The sequence below is a fragment of the Amblyomma maculatum genome, chromosome 3 (assembly GCF_055883805.1).
Source record: "Amblyomma maculatum isolate TAMU_Amacu chromosome 3, ASM5588380v1, whole genome shotgun sequence".
Taxonomy (NCBI): Eukaryota; Metazoa; Arthropoda; class Arachnida; order Ixodida; family Ixodidae; genus Amblyomma; species Amblyomma maculatum.
In genome coordinates, this window is record NC_139346.1 from 38,300,928 (window position 1) to 38,320,270 (window position 19,343).

Consider the following 19,343-nt stretch of genomic DNA (forward strand, 5'->3'; position numbering starts at 1 on the left):
TAGATGGTGCGCTAATTTTCTCGTGAAAAGTGCGGCTTCATGCGCACGACATGGCCAACCTCGGATTTCTGCTGGCGACGAGTAGAAAAGCCGTCCGGAAGCACTTCGTACGTGACGTCGCTCAGCTGACGGAGAACTTTGTATGGGCCAAAGTACTGCTTCAGAAGTTTTTCGGATAGTCCCCGACGTCGAATCGGAGTCCAAAGCCACACTCTATCGCCCGGTTCGAAAGTCACTACACGGTGGCGGTGATCGTAACGCTGGGCGTCTCGACCTTGCTGGTTCCGGATGCGTGCCCTCGCCAGCTGTCGCTCTTCTTATGCGCGTTGAGTGAACTCCTCGGCGCCAACTTCGAGGTCACGGCCATCGTGGGGCAACATGGCTTCGAGCATTGTCGAAACTTCGCGGCCACACAATAAGGATAACGGCGTCATTTGCGTTGTTTCCTGCTGCGCCGTGTTGTACGCAAACGTGACGTACGGCAGGACGTCATCCCAAGACCGATGTTCAACATCCACGTACATGGACCTCATGTCGGCGAGAGTTTTGTTCAGACGTTCTGTCAAGCCATTAGTTTGTGGATGGTAGGCGGTTGACCTGCGATGGGTAGTGCCGCTTAGTTGCATGACAGATTCCAGTAGCTTGGCAGTGAAAGCAGTGCCTCGGTCCGTTATTATCACTGTCCGGGCGCCGTGCCTCAGGACTATCCGTTCGATGAAAAATTTTGCCGCCTCGATTGCTGTACCGCGCTGGAGAGCCTTCGTTTCACGTAACGCGTGAGGTAACCTGTAGCGACAATTATCCACCTGTTGCCCGAATCAGAAATTGGAAAAGGACCCAACAGATCCATGCCAACTTGTTCGAATGGGTATCTGGGCACTTGAACAGGATGCAGTAAACCGGCTGGTTTCACAGGCGGTGTTTTCCGTCGCTGGCAATCATGGCATGTCCTCAGGTAATGTTGTACTGCGCCCGCAAGGTTTGACCAGTAATAACTCTTCTTAATTCGGGCCAGAGTTCGAGCATATCCCAGGTGACCCGCGATGGGCTCGTCATGACATGCCTGTAAGATTTCTTCGCGAAGAGACTCTGGTACGACGAGGAGGTAATCTCTTCCCGTCGGAGCGAAGTTGATCTTGTATAAAACATTGTTTCGCATGCAAAACGATGAATGCGTTCTGGCGAAGAGACGGGGAACTTCTGCAGAGCGCGCTTCCAGAAAATTGATAAGTGGTGCGAGAGCCGGGTCGTCACGTTGCTGCTGCGAAACAGTGAGCGCGTCGACGGCTGCAATAAGGGGGAAGTCTGGTTCTTCGTCTTCCCGCGCAGCCTCGACAGGTGAACGGGACAAACAGTCGGCGTCGTTGTGCTGACGTCCAGACTTATACACGATGGTCAAGTCGAACTCCTGTAGCCGTAAACTCCATCGTGCAAGGCGCCCGGAGGGGTTTCGCAAGTTCGTTAACCAGCACAAAGAATGATAGTCACTCACAACCCGAAAGTGCCGGCCATAAAGATAGGGTCGAAATTTCATCACCGCCCATACAGCAGCCAGACATTCTTTTTCGGTGATTGAATAGTTCGATTCGGCACGGGACAAAGTCCGGCTGGCGTATGCGATAACTCGCTCGGCACCGTCTTGCCACTGGACGAGTAGAGCGCCTAGTCCCACGTTGCTGGCATCTGTGTGGACCAGAGTCTCGGCATTCGCATCGCAATGGGCAAGCACAGGTGTTGTCGGCAAGCGGTGCCGTAACTCGGCGAATGCCTTTTGCTCTTCGTCCGTCCAGGTGAAGGTGACATCATCCCGGGTGAGACGTGTCAACGGAGCGGCAATGCGCGAAAAGTTTTCAATAAATCTGCGGTAATAGGCGCAGAGGCCCAAGAAACGGCGAACTGTCTTCTTGTCACATGGAGTAGGAAATTTGGTGACGGTTGCTGTTTTAGCGGGATCGAGACGAACTCCTCGATGGCTGACGACGTGGCCCAAGAACAGGAGCTCTTCATAGCCATGACACTTTTGTGATTTTAACGTGAGGCCGGCAGATCTGATAGCCCGTAGCACAGCGGAGAGACGTTGGAGGTGTTCCTCGAACGTTGGTGAAAACACAACAACGTCGTCCAGGTAGACTTAGACACATCTGCCATTTAAGACCAGATAGAACTGCGTCCATCATTCGCTGGAATGTCGCTGGAGCGGAGCACAATCCGAAAGGTAGGACTTTGAATTCATAAAGTCCATCGGGGGTGGCAAACGCTGTCTTCTCGCGATCACGTTCATCGACTTCAATCTGCCAGTAACCGCTCTTAAGATCAAGCGATGAAAAGTAGCGCGCGTGGCGCAACCGGTCTAATGAGTCATCAATGCGTGGCAGCGGGTAGACGTCTTTTTTGTGACCTGATTGAGCTTACGGTAGTCCACACAGAACCTTAAACTTCCGTCTTTCTTCTTAACGAGGACAACAGGCGAAGCCCAGGGACTCCTGGCTGGTTGTATGACACCGTCATTTAACATCTCGTCTACCTGTTGAGCAATGACTTCGCGTTCCCGCGGTGACACTCGGTAGAGGTTCTGTCGGACTGGTCAGGTGCGGTCGTCGGTTATTATGCGGTGCTTCGTCAAGGGCGTCTGTTTAACCGCGGAGGCGGATGAGAAGCCGTCTTGAAACTGAAAGAGCAGCCCGACGAGTCTGTCCTTCTCTGCCGGTGATAGAGCGGGATTCACATCAAGGTCGAAGTTGGGCGTGTGGCTGGCAGACGTGTTGGTTTCATGAACAAAGCAGTCGTGGGCTGATTCTGTGACACCTTCAAAGTAGGCTGCCGTGGTGCCTTTAGAGATGCGTTGCCGTTCGTTCCCGAAGTTCGTAATCAGCACGTGAGCTAGACCATTAGTCAGATGAACTATACCGCGTGCAACACAGACTCCATGATGTAACAGCTCTGTGTTTTGTTCGGCAACGCCGGCAGCACAGGACTGGTCGCCGCACCTGACTTTGACGAGAGCAGACGGACGTGGCGGCATGGATACATCCGCGTCAACGATGCGTAAAGGTGCATGGCGTCGTTCGTAGTCAGTGGTCGTCGTTGCAGGCGTCGAAAATGTGACAGTACGGCGAGGAACATTAATAATGGCCCCATGCTCACGTAAAAAGTCCATGCCGAGTATGAGGTCCTTGCAGCAGTGCGGCAGGATAACAAAAACGGCTACAAAGGCTGAATCGGCGATGGTTAATCGGGCAGTGCATCGTCCGATCAGTGTCATAAGGTGACCGCCAGCAGTACGAATTTGCGGCCCCAGCCATTCAGTTTTAACCTTGGAGAGCCGATCTGCGAAATTCTTGCTTATTATTGAAAAGTCTGCTCCGGTGCCTAACAAAGCGGTTACTTGGTGTCCGTCGACGAGAACGGAAAGGTCGGCGCTGACAACGTGATCGGCTTGAGGTTGATTTGGAGTTTCGGGTCCATGCGGCGACGGAGGCATCGTAGTTACAGCATCGGGCTGAGTCGTCACGGGAGGGTCTTCGGGTCATTGATTCCGTTCGTCAGCAACCTGCCCCCCGGAGGTCGTCGCCTTCAGTTTCCCCGGTGTGACTTGGCGACCGGCGCCTCCGCACATCATTAAACTCACGGCGGCCGGGTGACGAGTAGCGCACGGGAGAAGACTCTGTACTGTCGCTCGAAGAGGTTGCACGGGTTGCTAGGTATTCTTCGACTTCTGGAGGGCGTTCGCCGACCCGGGGACGCGGGGAATCACGAGCAAAACCCCGAAGACCGAGTTCACGGTATGGACAACGACGGTACTAGTGGCCGACGGTACAGCGGCCGTAGGCGAGGAGTGCGCCAGTCTTCTGCCTTCCGAACTGGTTGCTGCATGACGGGGCTCTGCTGGGATGGCGGCTGGTAGAACAGTGGCTGAGGAGCGGACGGCTGCATGACGAGGCTCTGCTGGGATGGCGGCTGGTAAGAAGGTTGGTAGAACGGTGGCTGCAAAGTGGGCGGCGGCTGTGCTTCGAAACGAAGCTGTTGCGCAGGAGGCACTGCAGGCCGACAAAGAGCCACTGCGTAGTTCACAGAACGTGGCTCCGACAGTGACTCAGGCGGTGACAATGTCTGACGTATTTCTTCCCGCACGGCTTCGGTGACAGCCGCGGCAGTCGGGTTAGGCAATCCAAGATTGAACTTGAGGAGCTCCTCGCGAAGTACCTCGCGGATCAGCTCACGCAGAGAGTGATCGTCAGTTGACCCATTCAATGTGGCCACACTGCTGAAGGTCTGAGCACAGGCAGACTCCGTGCGCTGGTATGTTTGCTGCAGGGCTCGCTCAATGAGGGTAGCTTCATTGATGAAGTCCGCGACGGTTTGAGGTGGACTGCTCACCAGACCAGCGAAGAGGGGTTCTTTTACGCCCTGCATCAGGTGGCGCAACGTCGCCGATTCCGTCATGTCGGGATCAGCCCGTCGGCAAAGACGCGTCACGTCCTCGGCGAACATGGCCAAACTTTCGTTAGGTAGTTGCACACGAGCTTCTAGGAGGCGGCGTGCACGATCACGGCGGTCGTGGCTGGCAAAGCTTTCCCGCAGCTGCTGGCGAAAGGAATCCCAGTTTTGAAGACTGGCCTCCGCATTCTCATACCACGTTTTAGCACAGTCCTCAAGCACGATATATACGTTGCGCAGCTTCTGAGCCGGGTTCCACTGATTAAGTTGCGCCACTAGCTCGAACTGGTCGATCCAGTCGTCGACCCAGTACCGCCATGGAAACTGGGGGGCGTACGAGGCAGCTAACTTCAGCTTCTTCTCGAGCGCCACGGGGCACTTCTTCGAGTCCGCGCACGAGACTCTCGATGAGCAGCCGCCTAGCGGCTGCTTTTGCACGCGCTACAATATGAATCAGACATGCATAATCTGCAGGTAATCACATAGTGGGTGGATGGAAGGATTAGTAAAAAATCAACTGCAAAAATATCGATACCAGTCACGACGTATAAATCGCACGTGTACTGTTTTGCGGCTTTCATGCCATTTATACAGAATGTCCATTCTATAAATCAAGTTGTCAGTGGGTTCCTTTGTTGTCTCCTTGAGTCTGTAATGTCATTTCTAGGTTTTGTTCCTAGAAGATTTGAAGCTCCTGATATTAAATTTTCCAACACTATCATTCACGTCTGCGCATCTGACAATATACGTGCCTCCTGTGCTGTAGGAATAATCATTACCTATTTTTTTTAATTTATTCATTGCATAGGTGGTGGTGACGTATTGACTTCACTACGTTGCCACACTGCATGTTTTTATTTTGCAGCTTTGTTTTTGAAATCGTTTACATGCCAGCCGCTTTCATTAAAAAAATAAATACTTTGTGAAAGCAAAACCCAAGCAGTGCAGTGAACTTTGCATTATCTGTAGATTTTGTGGACTGGTTGAACGAAATTTTTAATGTCAATATAACTTAAACTTCTACACACTGTCAAAGCTGCCAAGCCTTGCTGTTTCTTCGGCGACGAAAGAACAAATTATTTGAACAGGTTGTGCTGGCCATGCTGTGTTCCAGGCACCATGCCACTTAAAATCGACATCGAGGGAATGGTGCATGGGAAGAACAACCTGTGGTCTTTCTCCAAGGGGCAGCTGAAGCACAAGCTCGACAACATCTCCCTATCCAATGGCATAACCTGGACGGTGGATAACAGGACCATGTTCTACAATGACTCCGTGCCTGGAAAGACGTACGCCTTCGACTACGACCTTTCTTCTGGGGAAATAAGTAAGTTTTAGGTTCATATCTGTATTTTGTTTGTGAATGTTACTGCTACTAACGTAGTACCTTATTTTCGAGAGTAGCAGGAGAGTGCGCGATTTAACAAACCAACAGTATTAGAGGCGTCGTTATTCGAAAAGTCCGGATTCGGCGATTTCGACGTCGGCGCTGTCTCGCAGGTAACAACTGGTCTTAGCAGACATGCCAGACACTTAATGATCGCCGCAGTATGTGACGTCACGAGACTACAAGACGTGGCTAAGTTGGCAGAAGCTGCCACTATGACAGCTCCTCTGAGACTGCAGGGATGAGAGAAAAGAATCCCTGGAACACTTAGATCCTGCGTGACACATGCCTGCACGATTGTATATCTGGGTTAAGCCGAAGAGAGATTTTGCGTATACATCGGAGCTTTGGAGTGTATACTAATGAGCAATACATTATGCAGCAGAGCCCATAGTAAATGAGGGAACAGTAATTCAGCCATTCACGAAGTGCATGTATGTGTAGGCGGAAGAAATTAATACTGTACATTTCCCTAAAAGCCGCAGCTAAAATGTAACCCCTCCCCCAGTACTAATTTTAGCAATTTAAATTAAGAGCGTTTGTTCTCCAGAACATCAGGTGTCGGCCGGGTTTTAACAAAAAACCCAATGTATACCAGCTTGCCGCCGATCGATTCCGGTATAGAGAGAGGGAGAGAGAAAACTTTTAATGAGCATATAATCAGTAAAAATTCGCAGGAGCTGGGTGGTCGGTGCCCCTAGTCCAGGGCTCCGCTGGCAGCAGCTGACTTGCGGACTAGCTGGATAATCCAGGCTTGCTGGTCCAGGTTGTCGCTGGTCAGGGCCGCCTCCCACTGCTCGTGTGTCGGGCATGGCACTATCAACGTTGGGTCAGGTTTTTCTTGCCATTCCCAAGAGATGTGATAGAGTTTGGGGCTTGCACCGCACCAAGGACAGTAACTGGTGTATTTTGTTGGGCTTATCTTATTTAAAATTTGAAGATTAGGGAATGTGTTTGTTTGTATTTTTCTCCAGTCTATAGCGTCCGAGGAAGGAAGTTGTTTGTGTGGTGGTGAGAAAATTCTTCTTTCTAACCGTAGGTGTTCCAGCCTGTCGCCGTAGGGTCCTAGGAGAGGGGTGAGGTAGGGATGGGGATCCGCCCGGTTTGTGAGAGCTCGGGCTAGATCATTCGCTACCTCATTTCCTTCTAGGCCTTCGTGTCCAGGTGTCCATGCAATTGTGTGAGTCTGGGAGATGGAACGTAATATCGCACACGCTCTTTTGTGAGGTTTTCCGGCCAGGTAGTCCCTGCAGGCTGGTTGGGAGTCCGTCACTTCGTGTGATGACTTCTTTTGGTTGTCTTGTGTTTTTATGGTGATGGCTATTGCCAGCGATTCCGCTTCCGCAGGATCCTTGGCATAGATCGAAGCCTGAATAATTGGTCTCTTCTTGTGGTCAACTGCAGCTATTGTGAACTTGCCAGGCTCGCCCTAAGCCCCTATATCCACGTAGACAACTTCCGCGTCTTTAGACAATTGTTTTTCCAATGATTTGACTCTGGCTTTCCTTCGACCCTTCTGTAACTCATGGTGCATGTGCTTGGGTATCGGGTTCACATAGATGTTGTTTCTTGTGGATGTCGGAATTTGTGATTTGATCTCAGAAGTTCTTAGTGCCTGCCATAGCCCTAGTTTTGACAGGATTTCCCTACCCGCCTGCGTTGTTGTTAGGCGTTGTTTCTGACTCTCTAGAACCGCCTCCTTGAGCTCCTCGAAGTTGTTGTGCACTCCGAGTGCCCAAAGACGTTCCGTTGATGTTGTTGGCGGGAGGTTTAAGGCCGTTTTATAGGCTCCTCTTATGATAGTGTCAATGGCCCTTTTATCATTGAATCTAATTTCGCGATATGGGAGCCCGTAGGTAATCCTGCTAACGACTAGGGCTTGTACAAGGCAGAGGGTGTCCTCCTCCCTCATCCCTTTCCGGTGCCAGGTCACCCTTCTAATCATTCTGGAAATTTGGTTGACTGTGGTTTTGAGTGTTTTGATTGTATAATCCACTCTCAAATTACTTTGCAACCACAGCCCCAAAACTCTGATCTTGTCCTTCTCTTGAATTATCTGGTCTCCTAGAGAGAGCTGAATTTCTCCTGGGGACTTGTAATTTCTCCTGTGTAGCCTGATAAGTTCGGATTTTTCTGGGAAGCATTGAAGACCGCTCTCCCCGGCAAATTCCTCGACTAGGTCTATAGCGGCTTGCAGAGCTTCTTCTTTTTGCGCCAAGGATCCCTGAGTAGCCCAGATGGTGATGTCGTCCGCGTATAAAGTGAAGTCAATATCAGTGCGGGTCAACAGTTTTTTTGCTAAATTTATCATTGCTATGCTAAATAGCATTGGAGAGATTATAGAACCCTGCGGTGTACCTTTGTTCGGCATGGGTACTTTTGGTGATCGGATCTCTCCAATTCCTATGGTGGCTGTGCGATCTGAGAGGAAAGCCTTCACGTATTTGAAAATTTTCTTCCCGCAGTTGATATTGTTTAATTCGTGCAATATTGTTTGGTGGCCAATGTTGTCGAATGCTCTTTTGAGATCTAGTGCCAGAATGAAATTTTCGCCTTTTCGGGGTATGGTGTTGATGACTTCTTCCCTAATCCGGAGGAAAGCATCTTGCGTGCAGAGTCCCTTGCGGAAGCCCAGCATGCAGGAAGGAAAGATGTTGTTTTCGTCGATGTAATTTTGGAGCCTTAGGTGGACTACTTTTTCATAGAGTTTTCCCAGGCAAGAAGTGAGGGAGAGAGGACGGAGACTCTCCACAGCCGGTGGCTTTCCAGCCTTTGGTATGGTGATGATATCCGCGTGCCTCCAAGCTGATGGGACCTGTCCCTTCTCCCACAGTTCTTCGTTGATGTACTTCGTTAGGTCTTGCAGATATTCGGTGCTTAAGTTTCTAATCATAGCGTAGGTGACTTTGTCTCCTCCAGGGGCAGTGTTTCTTGTAAATGTACGGGCGGCTGAGTAGACCTCCGCCAGTGTTATGGGGGAGTCAAGGGAGGGGTTTGGTTGACCCGCATATGAAGTTTGGCAAGCCGGAGTAGAGTCTCCTATGTATTTCTTGTGCATGGCGGTGATCAACTCTGCATCTGTGCCCGGGTATTTATGGGCTATGGTGTGGAGGGTTCTCCTCGTGGCCGTTTTGGTTTTTGAGGTGTCTATCATGCTTCTTAATAATGACCATGCTTTAGCAGTGCTTAGGGTACCTTTCAGCGAATTGCAGAAATCTGCCCAGTTTTGCTTGGCGAGCTTTACAGCATACTCTTGTGCTTCAGCCGTAACCTGTGCTATCTTCGTTTTAAGTTTTCTATTAATTTTTGCATTTTCCACCGTTTTAATAGACTTTTTCGGGCTTCCCATGAATGTAGGAGATGTCTGTCTACTTCTGGGGTTTTTTTCGTTGTGTTGATGGTCTTGGTCGTTTTTGCATGAGCATCCTTCAGGCTTTAAACCCAATCTTCAATTGTTGTGATGCCGTCGTGTGGCGGTCTAATTTGTCTGAACTTATCCCAGTCTGTTATTTTAGTAGAGCCAATGTTCCTTTTCATACGGGTTGTCATTAGGGATAAGCTAAGGATTTTGTGATCGCTGCCAAGTGTTTCTTCTAGATTGGTCCAGGTGCAATGTCTTATGTTTTTGGTGAAAGCTAGGTCTGGGCAGGTGTCTCTGCTTACACTGTTTCCTATTCTAGCGGGGGACATGATGTCCGTCATAAGGCAGAGATCCAGCTGCTCAGCCGCTTCCAACAACCTGGTTCCCTTCGGGGTGTCCTTGTCGTAGCCCCATGCCGTATGTACAGCGTTTAGGTCCCCCATAATAACAAGGGGGTTCGTTCCCGCTATGCGTGTGCATTCCAGTAAAAGTGGCTTGAAATCTTCCTGCGTGTTGCTTGGAGGACTGTAAAGGTTTAGGACAAACACACTCTGCTTTCTTCTTTTTTGAGAGATGATCTCGATGAGAACTTGATTAATTTCACTGAAGGGAAGGTCGTGGGGTATGACTGTTAGTGTGGGGGCCACTAGTGTAGCTATTTTAGGTGCCGTGTCATGGGTGTATGTGAGGTATCCTTTGAGGTATGTTGTGCATCCTGTTTCTTGGAGACAGATGACGTCCGGAGGTATCGGTTGATTTTGAATAAACATCTGCAGGGAGCTGCGTTTCCTCTTGAAGGAGCGACAGTTCCACTGCCAGAGCTCTAGGTGGTTTGGTTGCCGGTTAGGGGAGGCAGCCATCAGCGTTACTCGCCAATGACTCGCAGTCGCTGAGATCTGTCATGTCAGCGGACCTTCGGTGGGCTTTTAGTCGAGGGTCATCGGGGATTCCCGTGCGTTTTCGCACCCCCTGAGTTATTATTTGGATTTTCGAATTGAATTCTTCTTGAACTGCCGCAAATTGACTTTGCGTGGCAATTTGTTGGTCTTGGAGTTGTTTGGTTAGTTGTGTCATGGTCTGCTGCATTTGATTAATCATTTGTTGCATTTGAGTAAGAATGCTTGGTGCGTTTTCTTGAGTGTGAAGTCCGAGAGTTTGCGTAAGCGGTTTCTGCCGTTGCGTTTGGAGTACACTCGCCTGTTGAGGTTGAGATGCGGAGATGTTTACAGCATTTTGTACCGGTTGTGGCTGTATCGATGCTATTGATGAGGGTTGGGGGGCAGTTTGCTTCTGACCCATTAGTAGGAGTTGTTGTAGTTGTTGTTCCACCTTATTAAGGCGTTTCTGTTGTTCTGATAGTTTTATTTTCAGTTGTCTATTTTGCTCTTCGAGCCTAGGGCAATCCTGGCATGGACCATACCCGTTTAGAGCAGTGGGAGAGGCAACCTGAGGGCCTAATCTGTTGTGTCTTCTGTTGGGAATAGTATGCTGTCAAGTCCCGTCCCTTGGATCTCGATCAGGACTGGGGTCTCTGTTTCTCTGCCAGCTGCTGTTCCTCCTCCGATGAAAACCAGCGGCGCTCCATCGGCTTGATCTGCTGATCTCTCCGGCTGACGTGCTGCTTGGGGGGCTTCTGTTGCTGATTGTCGTGCTCTAGCTTGTCTGGCGTCGCCCTTATCGCTTGTGGTGGTCCCTGCTGGTTGGGCCTAATCTGTTGTGTCTTCTGTTGGGAATAGTATGCTGTCAAGTCCCGTCCCTTGGATCTCGATCAGGACTGGGGTCTCTGTTTCTCTGCCAGCTGCTGTTCCTCCTCCGATGAAAACCAGCGGCGCTCCATCGGCTTGATCTGCTGATCTCTCCGGCTGACGTGCTGCTTGGGGGGCTTCTGTTGCTGATTGTTATTGCTTTGTTTAGCTTTGTTGTTGTAACGTCCGATATGTGCCCTGTGGCGCTGCTTGCAGGCCTTGTCTCCCGTTGGGTGGTTTCCCTGGCAAGCCACGCACTTGGCTTCACAGGTGTGGTTTTCCTCTGGTTCATGAAGGCCGCAGTTCCGACATACGTTGGCGTTGGGTGTTGGGTAGACATCCGCTCTGTGACCTGCCTTGAGACAGTCTTGGCAGATCTGCTGGGTTGGTCGATATGGGTAACATGCCGTCTCTCGCCCGTAATAGATGACGTAGCGGGGGAGAATGGGGCCTATGAATGTTAGCACTGCCGTGCGAGACTTTCCCAACATTCGTGCTTGAACGATCTCGACCCCTTGTGTGCGTAGTCGGATGTTTGATAGAAGCTCCTCTGATGGTGTGTTTGGATCCACTCCATGAATAGCTCCTCTGATGACGTCCTCGGGCGCCGCCAGATAGACGTTGACTTCGTAAGCCTTGTTTTCCAAGGTCAGACTCTTGATGTGCCGTATGGCGTCCGCAGTCTCGTCGTAAGGAGTGCTGACTATGATGATGTTCGATCCTGTGCGGGGTCTCACAATAAATTTGGAGAAGTCGCACAATGCCGGGTTGTTGCAGGCAGCCACGATGGCTCTTGAGAACTGGGTAGGAACGAATGTTCTGACTTCCATGCCTTTCTTGGGTCTTATTATCACCTTATAATCAGTTTTAGGAAGGGGTGGTAATTTCCTCCTCTTCTGAGACGTTGTTTGATCTATAGCCGGCTGTACTGACGATGCTATCGTTTTCTTCGGTTTCACGACGGTCTGCAGCAAGTGCGTCGGGGGAGCATAGATCTTTCCTGCGATCACGACTTGTTCGCCTCTTGCTAACCTATGGCGATTCTTCTTGCATATGTTTACGTGCCAGTTGGAGTAAAGGTCATCCGGTGTCCAGGCATGACCCTCTTTCATGTCCTGAGAAGTTTGGATTTGGACGTCTAATTTCATTCCCTGGTGTTTAGCAGAGTGAGCTGGGTTAGCGGTTGTTGAACACAGACCACTAGATCCCGCTTCGCCTTGGTCTACGGTATCCATGCGCTCTGGGTCGGCATTACTAGGCCTCGCATCGCCTAGCATGGCCGCCGCCGAGGAGCTTCAAAAGCCCATTTCGATGTCCAATAAAACACTCACGGGTTTGAGAAAGGCCTCGGTGAATTCCGGATGACTTCAGGAAGGTCCTCGAAACAAACTTTCCAGGTATACTTTTCAGAGTTCCAGTGACCAGGTTTGCTTCCCACTTCCGACCACCGCGTGGGGTATGCTACTTTGCTCCCGTGAGTGTGTATACCTGTTCTTCTTAGTTACCTTTTCTTGCGCTAACGTAACTGGCCGCGGTTAGCGATTCCTGCAATACATCTGTGGTCACCAAGCTTTAAATAAGCAGAAACAAACTTTATCAGAGCACTCTCGAGTCAATCGATTTCTTGTGCGAAGTGTGTATGAAACCTTGGTGTCCAAAATGATAAGGAGCTAATGAGATAGTGATAAAGAGGTGATCCAGAAATTGTGTTTTGTCACGGCAGCGGAACATGCCTGACGAGGCTGAACGTGGCCGTATAAAAATAGGGAAATATTTGGTGGGTCTCTACATGCCCCCTTCAGATCTGTCTTGCGCCACTAATATATTAACCTTGACTTGACGTTGGAGGGAATTATGTTTGTAGGTATCTCAGCTGTATATACCAGTTTTCCTTTCGACAGTTGAAGTCTCCACACTCAACTTTGGTTGGTGCCACCACCCGAAATTCAAACGTTTAAAAAATTGCGTAGAATGAAAAAAACTAATGATGATCCTCGACGAGGATGACACGTGACTGTAGGGAACCCAACTTCATGTTTGGCTGCGCGACTGCAGCGCGCGCTTCTCCCCAGGCGGGTAAAATGCGCGGCGCTCACCTTGCGCGACGTCGCGCTGCCTGCAACACGGACTGCGCGCGCTTTCTGCGCTTGTTTCTCGTCCGGCAGATGTCCGGCGGCGACATCGCGCGCCGAATACGTTGGTCGGTGAGCAGTTTTCTGATACTTGAAGCAGCGTCACGGCTTCCTAAAAGCGGGGATGAATCTTGCTTGCTTCCCTTTCGTCTTGCTTTCCTAAGATGACGCACTCGCCTACTGTTTTGCTTGTTATGCTCTGAAACTCTAGCCAGGTGGCGCGACTTACATATGAGTGAAATATCAAAACAAGTCGGTCACAGCTCTACTGTTGTAACTTGGAATAAACTGGAATGACACATCGCTTGCGACAAATAGCACGCCGGCAGTAAGTATAGCTTCAAAAACGAAAATGGCAAATGCCATTTAATATGCAGAGCTATGTCGTACCCGTGGAGTAGCAAGTAGGTAAGCTCTTTAGTTTGTAAATCTTGTAATTTATAGACTTCTGCATGACCGCGAAAAAGCGCTGCTGCATTAAGCGTACACGAAAGCAATGTCGGGGCAGTAGCTTTTGAGATTAACGACCTAAGACGGATCGCAACGGCGGTCAAAGCCGCTTTGGAGTGCTCTTGATCAGTAGACACTTGATACAAAAACCCGTATGTTAAATATGCTAACCATGACCATGAATTACGGCAGCACCGGCTAGATTGCAAGGAAGCCAGGTGCTGAGTAAGTGCCGGCTTCAGTACTCTGTCATATATGATTGGTTGGTCGTCGCAGCAGAGATGGAACGAATTTTTAAGGTAATAGGTATATTTATATTGTTATGTGGCGTACCATGCTGGCATTCAGCAAGTGAAGAAAGAAATGTCTGGGCGTGTGGACGAAGACGACGCTCAGTGTTGAGTTGTGCGGCTTTGCGGTGCCCATCGATTTCAGAGTGATGTTACCCATCGGGGCGTGATTTCCACTCTTAACAATATAATGAGCACTGAAGTGGAGAACTTTCGGCCTCCTTTTTACTCTCCTCTGCACCTGTTCTTGTGTGGAGATTATACTTTTTATTTATTGCTTAATCAGTAATCACGTCTGTTTAGTCAACTGCGCGGCCTTGACAAAATGCAACAACAAAACGACACAATCTCTCCTCTCCGGCAAGATGCTGCCACGGGAATAGTGATGACGGGCTGGAAGATAAGTGTGGTTACCGTTCAAGAACGGTCACATATCGCATCACCCACGCGAGTATTTCGTTGCGCAAGCATGCCGAGGATGAACGAGGTGCATATTTAAAGGCGCGAACACGCTGGCACCGTTGTGCGTGGTTTGAGACAGATGTGCCCAGCTGATTTCCCTGAAACAGAAATGGGGGCACCGTTACTGAAGCTCATCGACTTAAACGAGAACACGCATCACCATGCCGCTGAGTCCTGGGTAGTTTATGCGGGCGATCTCACAAGCGGTCGAAGTGTTCAGTCAGTTTGGCCCAAACCTTTCTCCAAGAACAAAAGGGAATTTTGTTGCTGACGCCATCGAGATGCGACGCCGCGTTCTCAGTTCTTCATACGGAACAGGCTCAGGCAGTCGGGTTGAATTTTGCCAGACCTGCGAACGCGGGTAGCTCAGCACCGCTTTCTTGATGCGGATAAATGGTAGAAACGTCATCACTCTGAAATTTCAGGCACCCGTGTTCAGTCACGTGCAGTGACATCACAAAAAGCGCTTTGGTACTTCGCATCAAAAAGGGCCAAGTGCCAATCAACGACATTCGGGTGAGCAGTGTGGATACAAAGGGAATAAAGTTCCGCGGAAACAAAAAAAAGTAAAAGCAACGGACAAATTCAACTTTTGTACTCTGTCACATCGCATACGTGGCTGTAATGCTCAAATGGAAAAAGGAACATCAGAGAAGGCTTGAAGTACACATGCGCCGAGCTTTCAAGACAGCGTTAGGGCTCCTCGATAATGACTCCACTGAACTACTCTTACTGCTAGGAGGGCACAATACCCTTGCCGAAATCATCGAGGCACAGCACACGGCACAGATTGCACGCCTATCAAGCACCAAAGCGGGCAGAGAGATTCTCGTTAAGCTCGGCCTGAACACCATAGTAGAAAAGGACAACGTCCTGCAGTTACCTAAAGTCGTGCGAGAAGCAATCAAAGTGTCCCCCTTCCCAAGAAACGTACACCCGATCCACAATCAAGGAAGAAGGCTCGCCCGCGCCAAAGCCCTCGCTGCGGACGCGGCACAGTTTCCCGACCAGACAGCTTTCGTGGATGCAGCGTACATACCGGGAAAGCATGCCTACTCGGCAGCAGTAGTCGACGGACACGGGCGTACGCGCAACTCACTCACACTTTACACCAAGAAGCCAGAGGTAGCTGAACAAGCAGCGATAGCACTAGCTCTAAAAGACTCCAACTTCATAACTGTATGCAGCGACTCGAGAGCAGCCACTCGAGCTTTCGCCAAGGGCGGGATAGACAAGACTACGCTACGGGTCTTAGGCGGAAGTAACATCACCGATCACTGTATCGTATGGTTCCCGGCATACATGGGCAGCTTATGGGGCGGCCTGCGGAATCTCAATGAGATCGCACACGAGGCGGCGCGAGGACTCATCGACCGCGTCCCTCCGGTTTCCCCTGCTACTCCACATATCGAGTACAGGGATCAATTATTCACGTACAACGAGCTAACTAAGCCCTTTTATCTAGACAGACGAGCATTTCCCCTCCCGGATAAGAAATTAACCCGCAGCCAATCAGTCACGTTACGCTTGCTCCAAACGAACTCATACCTCAACCCCTGGCGCATGAAGCACATCGACCCAGACTACGACGGACAACATGTGTGTGAACGGTGCAGTGACTGTGTAGACTTAAACCATATGCTGTGTGGTTGTGCATCGAGCGACGCCTACGCCAAGAACAAGGAACGTTGGGACAAAGTGTTAAAAGTGCTTCACTACATGATCAGCTTCGGGCTGTCCAGGAGGCCCGCGCGGTGGCGGAGAGCTTGGGGCTCTCTGTGCCGACGTGGGAGCTTCCCTCTACACCTGACGCCTAGCCGAGTGTCCACCAGGACCCCTACTGTGGGAGTTTTACCAAACCAAACCAAACCAAACCAGAACAAGAACTCGGCGGAAGCAACCACGGGAAAGTCGATAAACGCATTCGCACCGCGGATTCCTTTAGAGTACGCTTTTAATTTTCATTTCGCGTACGCGGTTATTCCCACATGTAAAAAATGGCTGGGTATACATACCAACTCCCTCAGCAATTAGAGCGGGCAGCAATCTTCCACAGCGGCCTCACAGCACGCAGGGAAAAAATGTCTCCTATATGCACATAGCTGACTAACAGCACGCCCGTTTTTACGTTTGCGCTGCGAAAAAAAAGAGCACTGTAGAATCTGCATTGGAGTAGTGCGAAAGCACGGATACTTTTTCCGTATGTTTTTTTTTCTTTTTCCTGTTTTTTTTTATCTTTTTGTAACTGTTTCCTAGCTCCCCAATCCCTTTCTATTCTTTTTTACGGCTCTACTTCCGCTAGCGTGATGTCAACTTAATTGAGTGATTTAATGACTATTTAGTATTTGATACATCTTGATGTCCCCCTAACTGATTGACCTATTTTAATGTATGATACTTTCAAATATGATGCCGAGCCATTGGCTAATAAGACCATTTTCACCTGTACGTTTACATTTTCGCCTCTATTCAGTATAATTAACTTACTTCAATACTTATTTATTAGGACATAACATTCCCTCACCCTCTATCGATTGACACCACTCATTAACCTCTATCACTTCTCAATTACTCACAACTGCTGCGGACCCGATTTTACTGACGCGGTCTGCGGACAGAATTCTGCGAACATGGCGAAGTAATGTTTTCGCATTAATAGCCACAGCTGCTGGCTATTTTCTTGAAACCACATGGAGTGGTATACATCACTGCACATTCGCTTCAAGCACGGCTTCATCCATGCGCTCGTTTGTCAGCTACAATCGGTGAAGCGCAAGTGAGAAACAGGAGTGCGCGTAAGACAGCTTTCTTTCACGACGGAAATCCAAGCGCGAGTACCAAAAGCGCGCGCAAAGCGAGTTAGCTCTGCGGTCAGAGCCCGCGCGTCCAAGAAGCTTTCTCAAACGCGAGCGCAAAGGAACGCGAGCGCGCGAAAAAAGAGTTGGCTCCGCGTGTAGACGGCGCTAAGACACTAAAGTCTTCAGCCGAGCTATTCGCTCTGCCCGATAGTGTATGCGGCGTTTCCCGGACGCGTATTTGGGTTTGCTCGGAACGGTGGCTCCGCAAGGGACAAAACAACAGAAGAGACGAAGAAAACGGACTGTTCCGACTAGCCTCTACCGCCCCCAGGAGCCGAGCAGCCTAGCGATTAGCGGCGCATGCTTTTTCAGTGGGCGTCACGTTGGACGCGGCACTAGCTTGAGAGAGCCTATAATACTATTACTGCTACTACTACTACTACTACTACTACTACTACTACTACTACTACTACTACTACTACTACTACTACTACTACTACTACTAAATAATAATAATAATAATAATAATAATAATAATAATAATAATAATAATAATAATAATAATAATACACTGTAATATTTCTCTGCTATTATTATTATTATTCTTATTATCATTAGTAGTAGCAGTAGTAGTAGTAGCAGTATAGAGGAAGACTATTTCACGAAGTTGACACTGAATTGTCTAGGTAACGGCCGAATTAACTGGCTAAATATCTTCACAGTTTTAATTAATAATAATAATAATGATTGGTTTACAGGAAGGTAAAAGCGCAGTATCTGTCACACTTGTGTCTGTGGACACCAAGGGATGAAGGGGTCTACAGACACGTGTGTGACAGATACTGCGCCTTCCCCTTCCTGTGAACCAATTAATATTATTATCATTAATAATTAAAACTGGGAAGATAATATTTAGCTAGTTAATTTGGCCGTTACCTACAGACAATTCAGTGCCAACTTAGTGAAACGAGCCTTCCTCTATACTACTACTACCACTACTACTAACATAATCAATAATAATAATAATAATAATATAGTAGTAGCAGTAGTAGTAGTAGTAATAGTAGTAGTAGTAGTAGTAGTAGTAGTAGTAGTAGTAGTAGTAGTAGTAATAGTAGTAGTAGTAGTAGTAGTAGTAGTAGTAGTAGTATAGGCTTTCTCAAGCTAGTGCCGCGTCCAACATGACGCCCATTGAAAAAGCACGCGCCGCTAATCGCTAGGCTGCTCGGCTCCTGGGGGCGGTAGATGCTAGTCGGAACAGCCCGCTTTCTTCGTCTCTTCTGTCGTTTTGTCCCTTGCGGAGCCACGATACCGAGCAAACCCAAATAAGCTTCCCGGACAGGGCGCTGTTCACTGGCGCCCGCAGGGCCACCATGCGATGCTTGGGTCTCCTATCGTCGTCAGGGGTGTTATCGAAAGCAGCGGTAGCACCAGCATTGGCGGTGGAGCTTTCCATTACGTCAGCGTAGGTGGTCAAGCAGATAGTGTGGCCAGCTGCTTATTACAATATTCAACCGGTGCTCTTGTAGAGCATGTCCTCATAATTATTGATCTCGCTGCCTACTCTAGCAGCTAAAAGTCTTTTCTTTCAATCGCCGAACAGACACAAACTTTTGTTTGGGCCTTGACTGTTTATAACAACAGTTAATGCAAGCAGGCGCCCTTCGAAAGGCGCCTGCTTGCCACCTTTCCAACTGCCCAACTTCGAAACAGTAAAGCGAGATCTATCAATTGTCAAGGCTAAAGTATCTCTCATAGATGTTGAGAGATTACTTCCAGAACCACTATATATATATATATATATATATATATATATATATATATATATATATATATATATATATATTGTGAGCGCAGCTTTCATCTGTGTAGATTCATCATCATCATCATAGCTGACTGCTGCTCGGCCCTCCTCCTGCCCCACATCCCACTGCCTCCCAACCTCCCTCGCCGCCTCCCATCGCCTCCCAACATCCCTTGCCAACCTATGCCGAGATTATTTCACGTCAACCCATCCCGCCTTTCCCGACTTGTTCGGCACCCGTGTGCGGTCACGTCGCTGCCATGGCACCATATCCTACAGTGCACCGTCCTGTTACAGCCTGACGCCCCTCCCGCCCTGTGTGCTACAAATGTGGGATACGGGGCCACATTGCCCGTGTCTGTCGCCGCCGCCAGCAAGACGAGCAACGAGATTATGCTCCCTTTGAACATGCCCGCGTGCGTCAGTCTGATGATTCTACACTGCCCTACTCAGACTTTTACCGGCGTTCTTCCTCTC

General features: G+C 49.3%; 1 protein-coding gene across 2 annotated transcripts in view; it reads left to right on the top strand.

Annotated features, from left to right (window-relative positions):
- Positions 1-19,343, top strand: part of LOC146194585 (regucalcin-like) — a 64,232-nt gene that overhangs the window by 34,093 nt on the left and 10,796 nt on the right. For both annotated transcript variants that reach the window (XM_084596083.1, XM_084596082.1), the window contains one exon: positions 5,552-5,764. In XM_084596083.1, the coding sequence (XP_084452209.1) occupies positions 5,552-5,764 (213 nt within the window). The remainder of the gene's footprint in view (positions 1-5,551; positions 5,765-19,343) is intronic.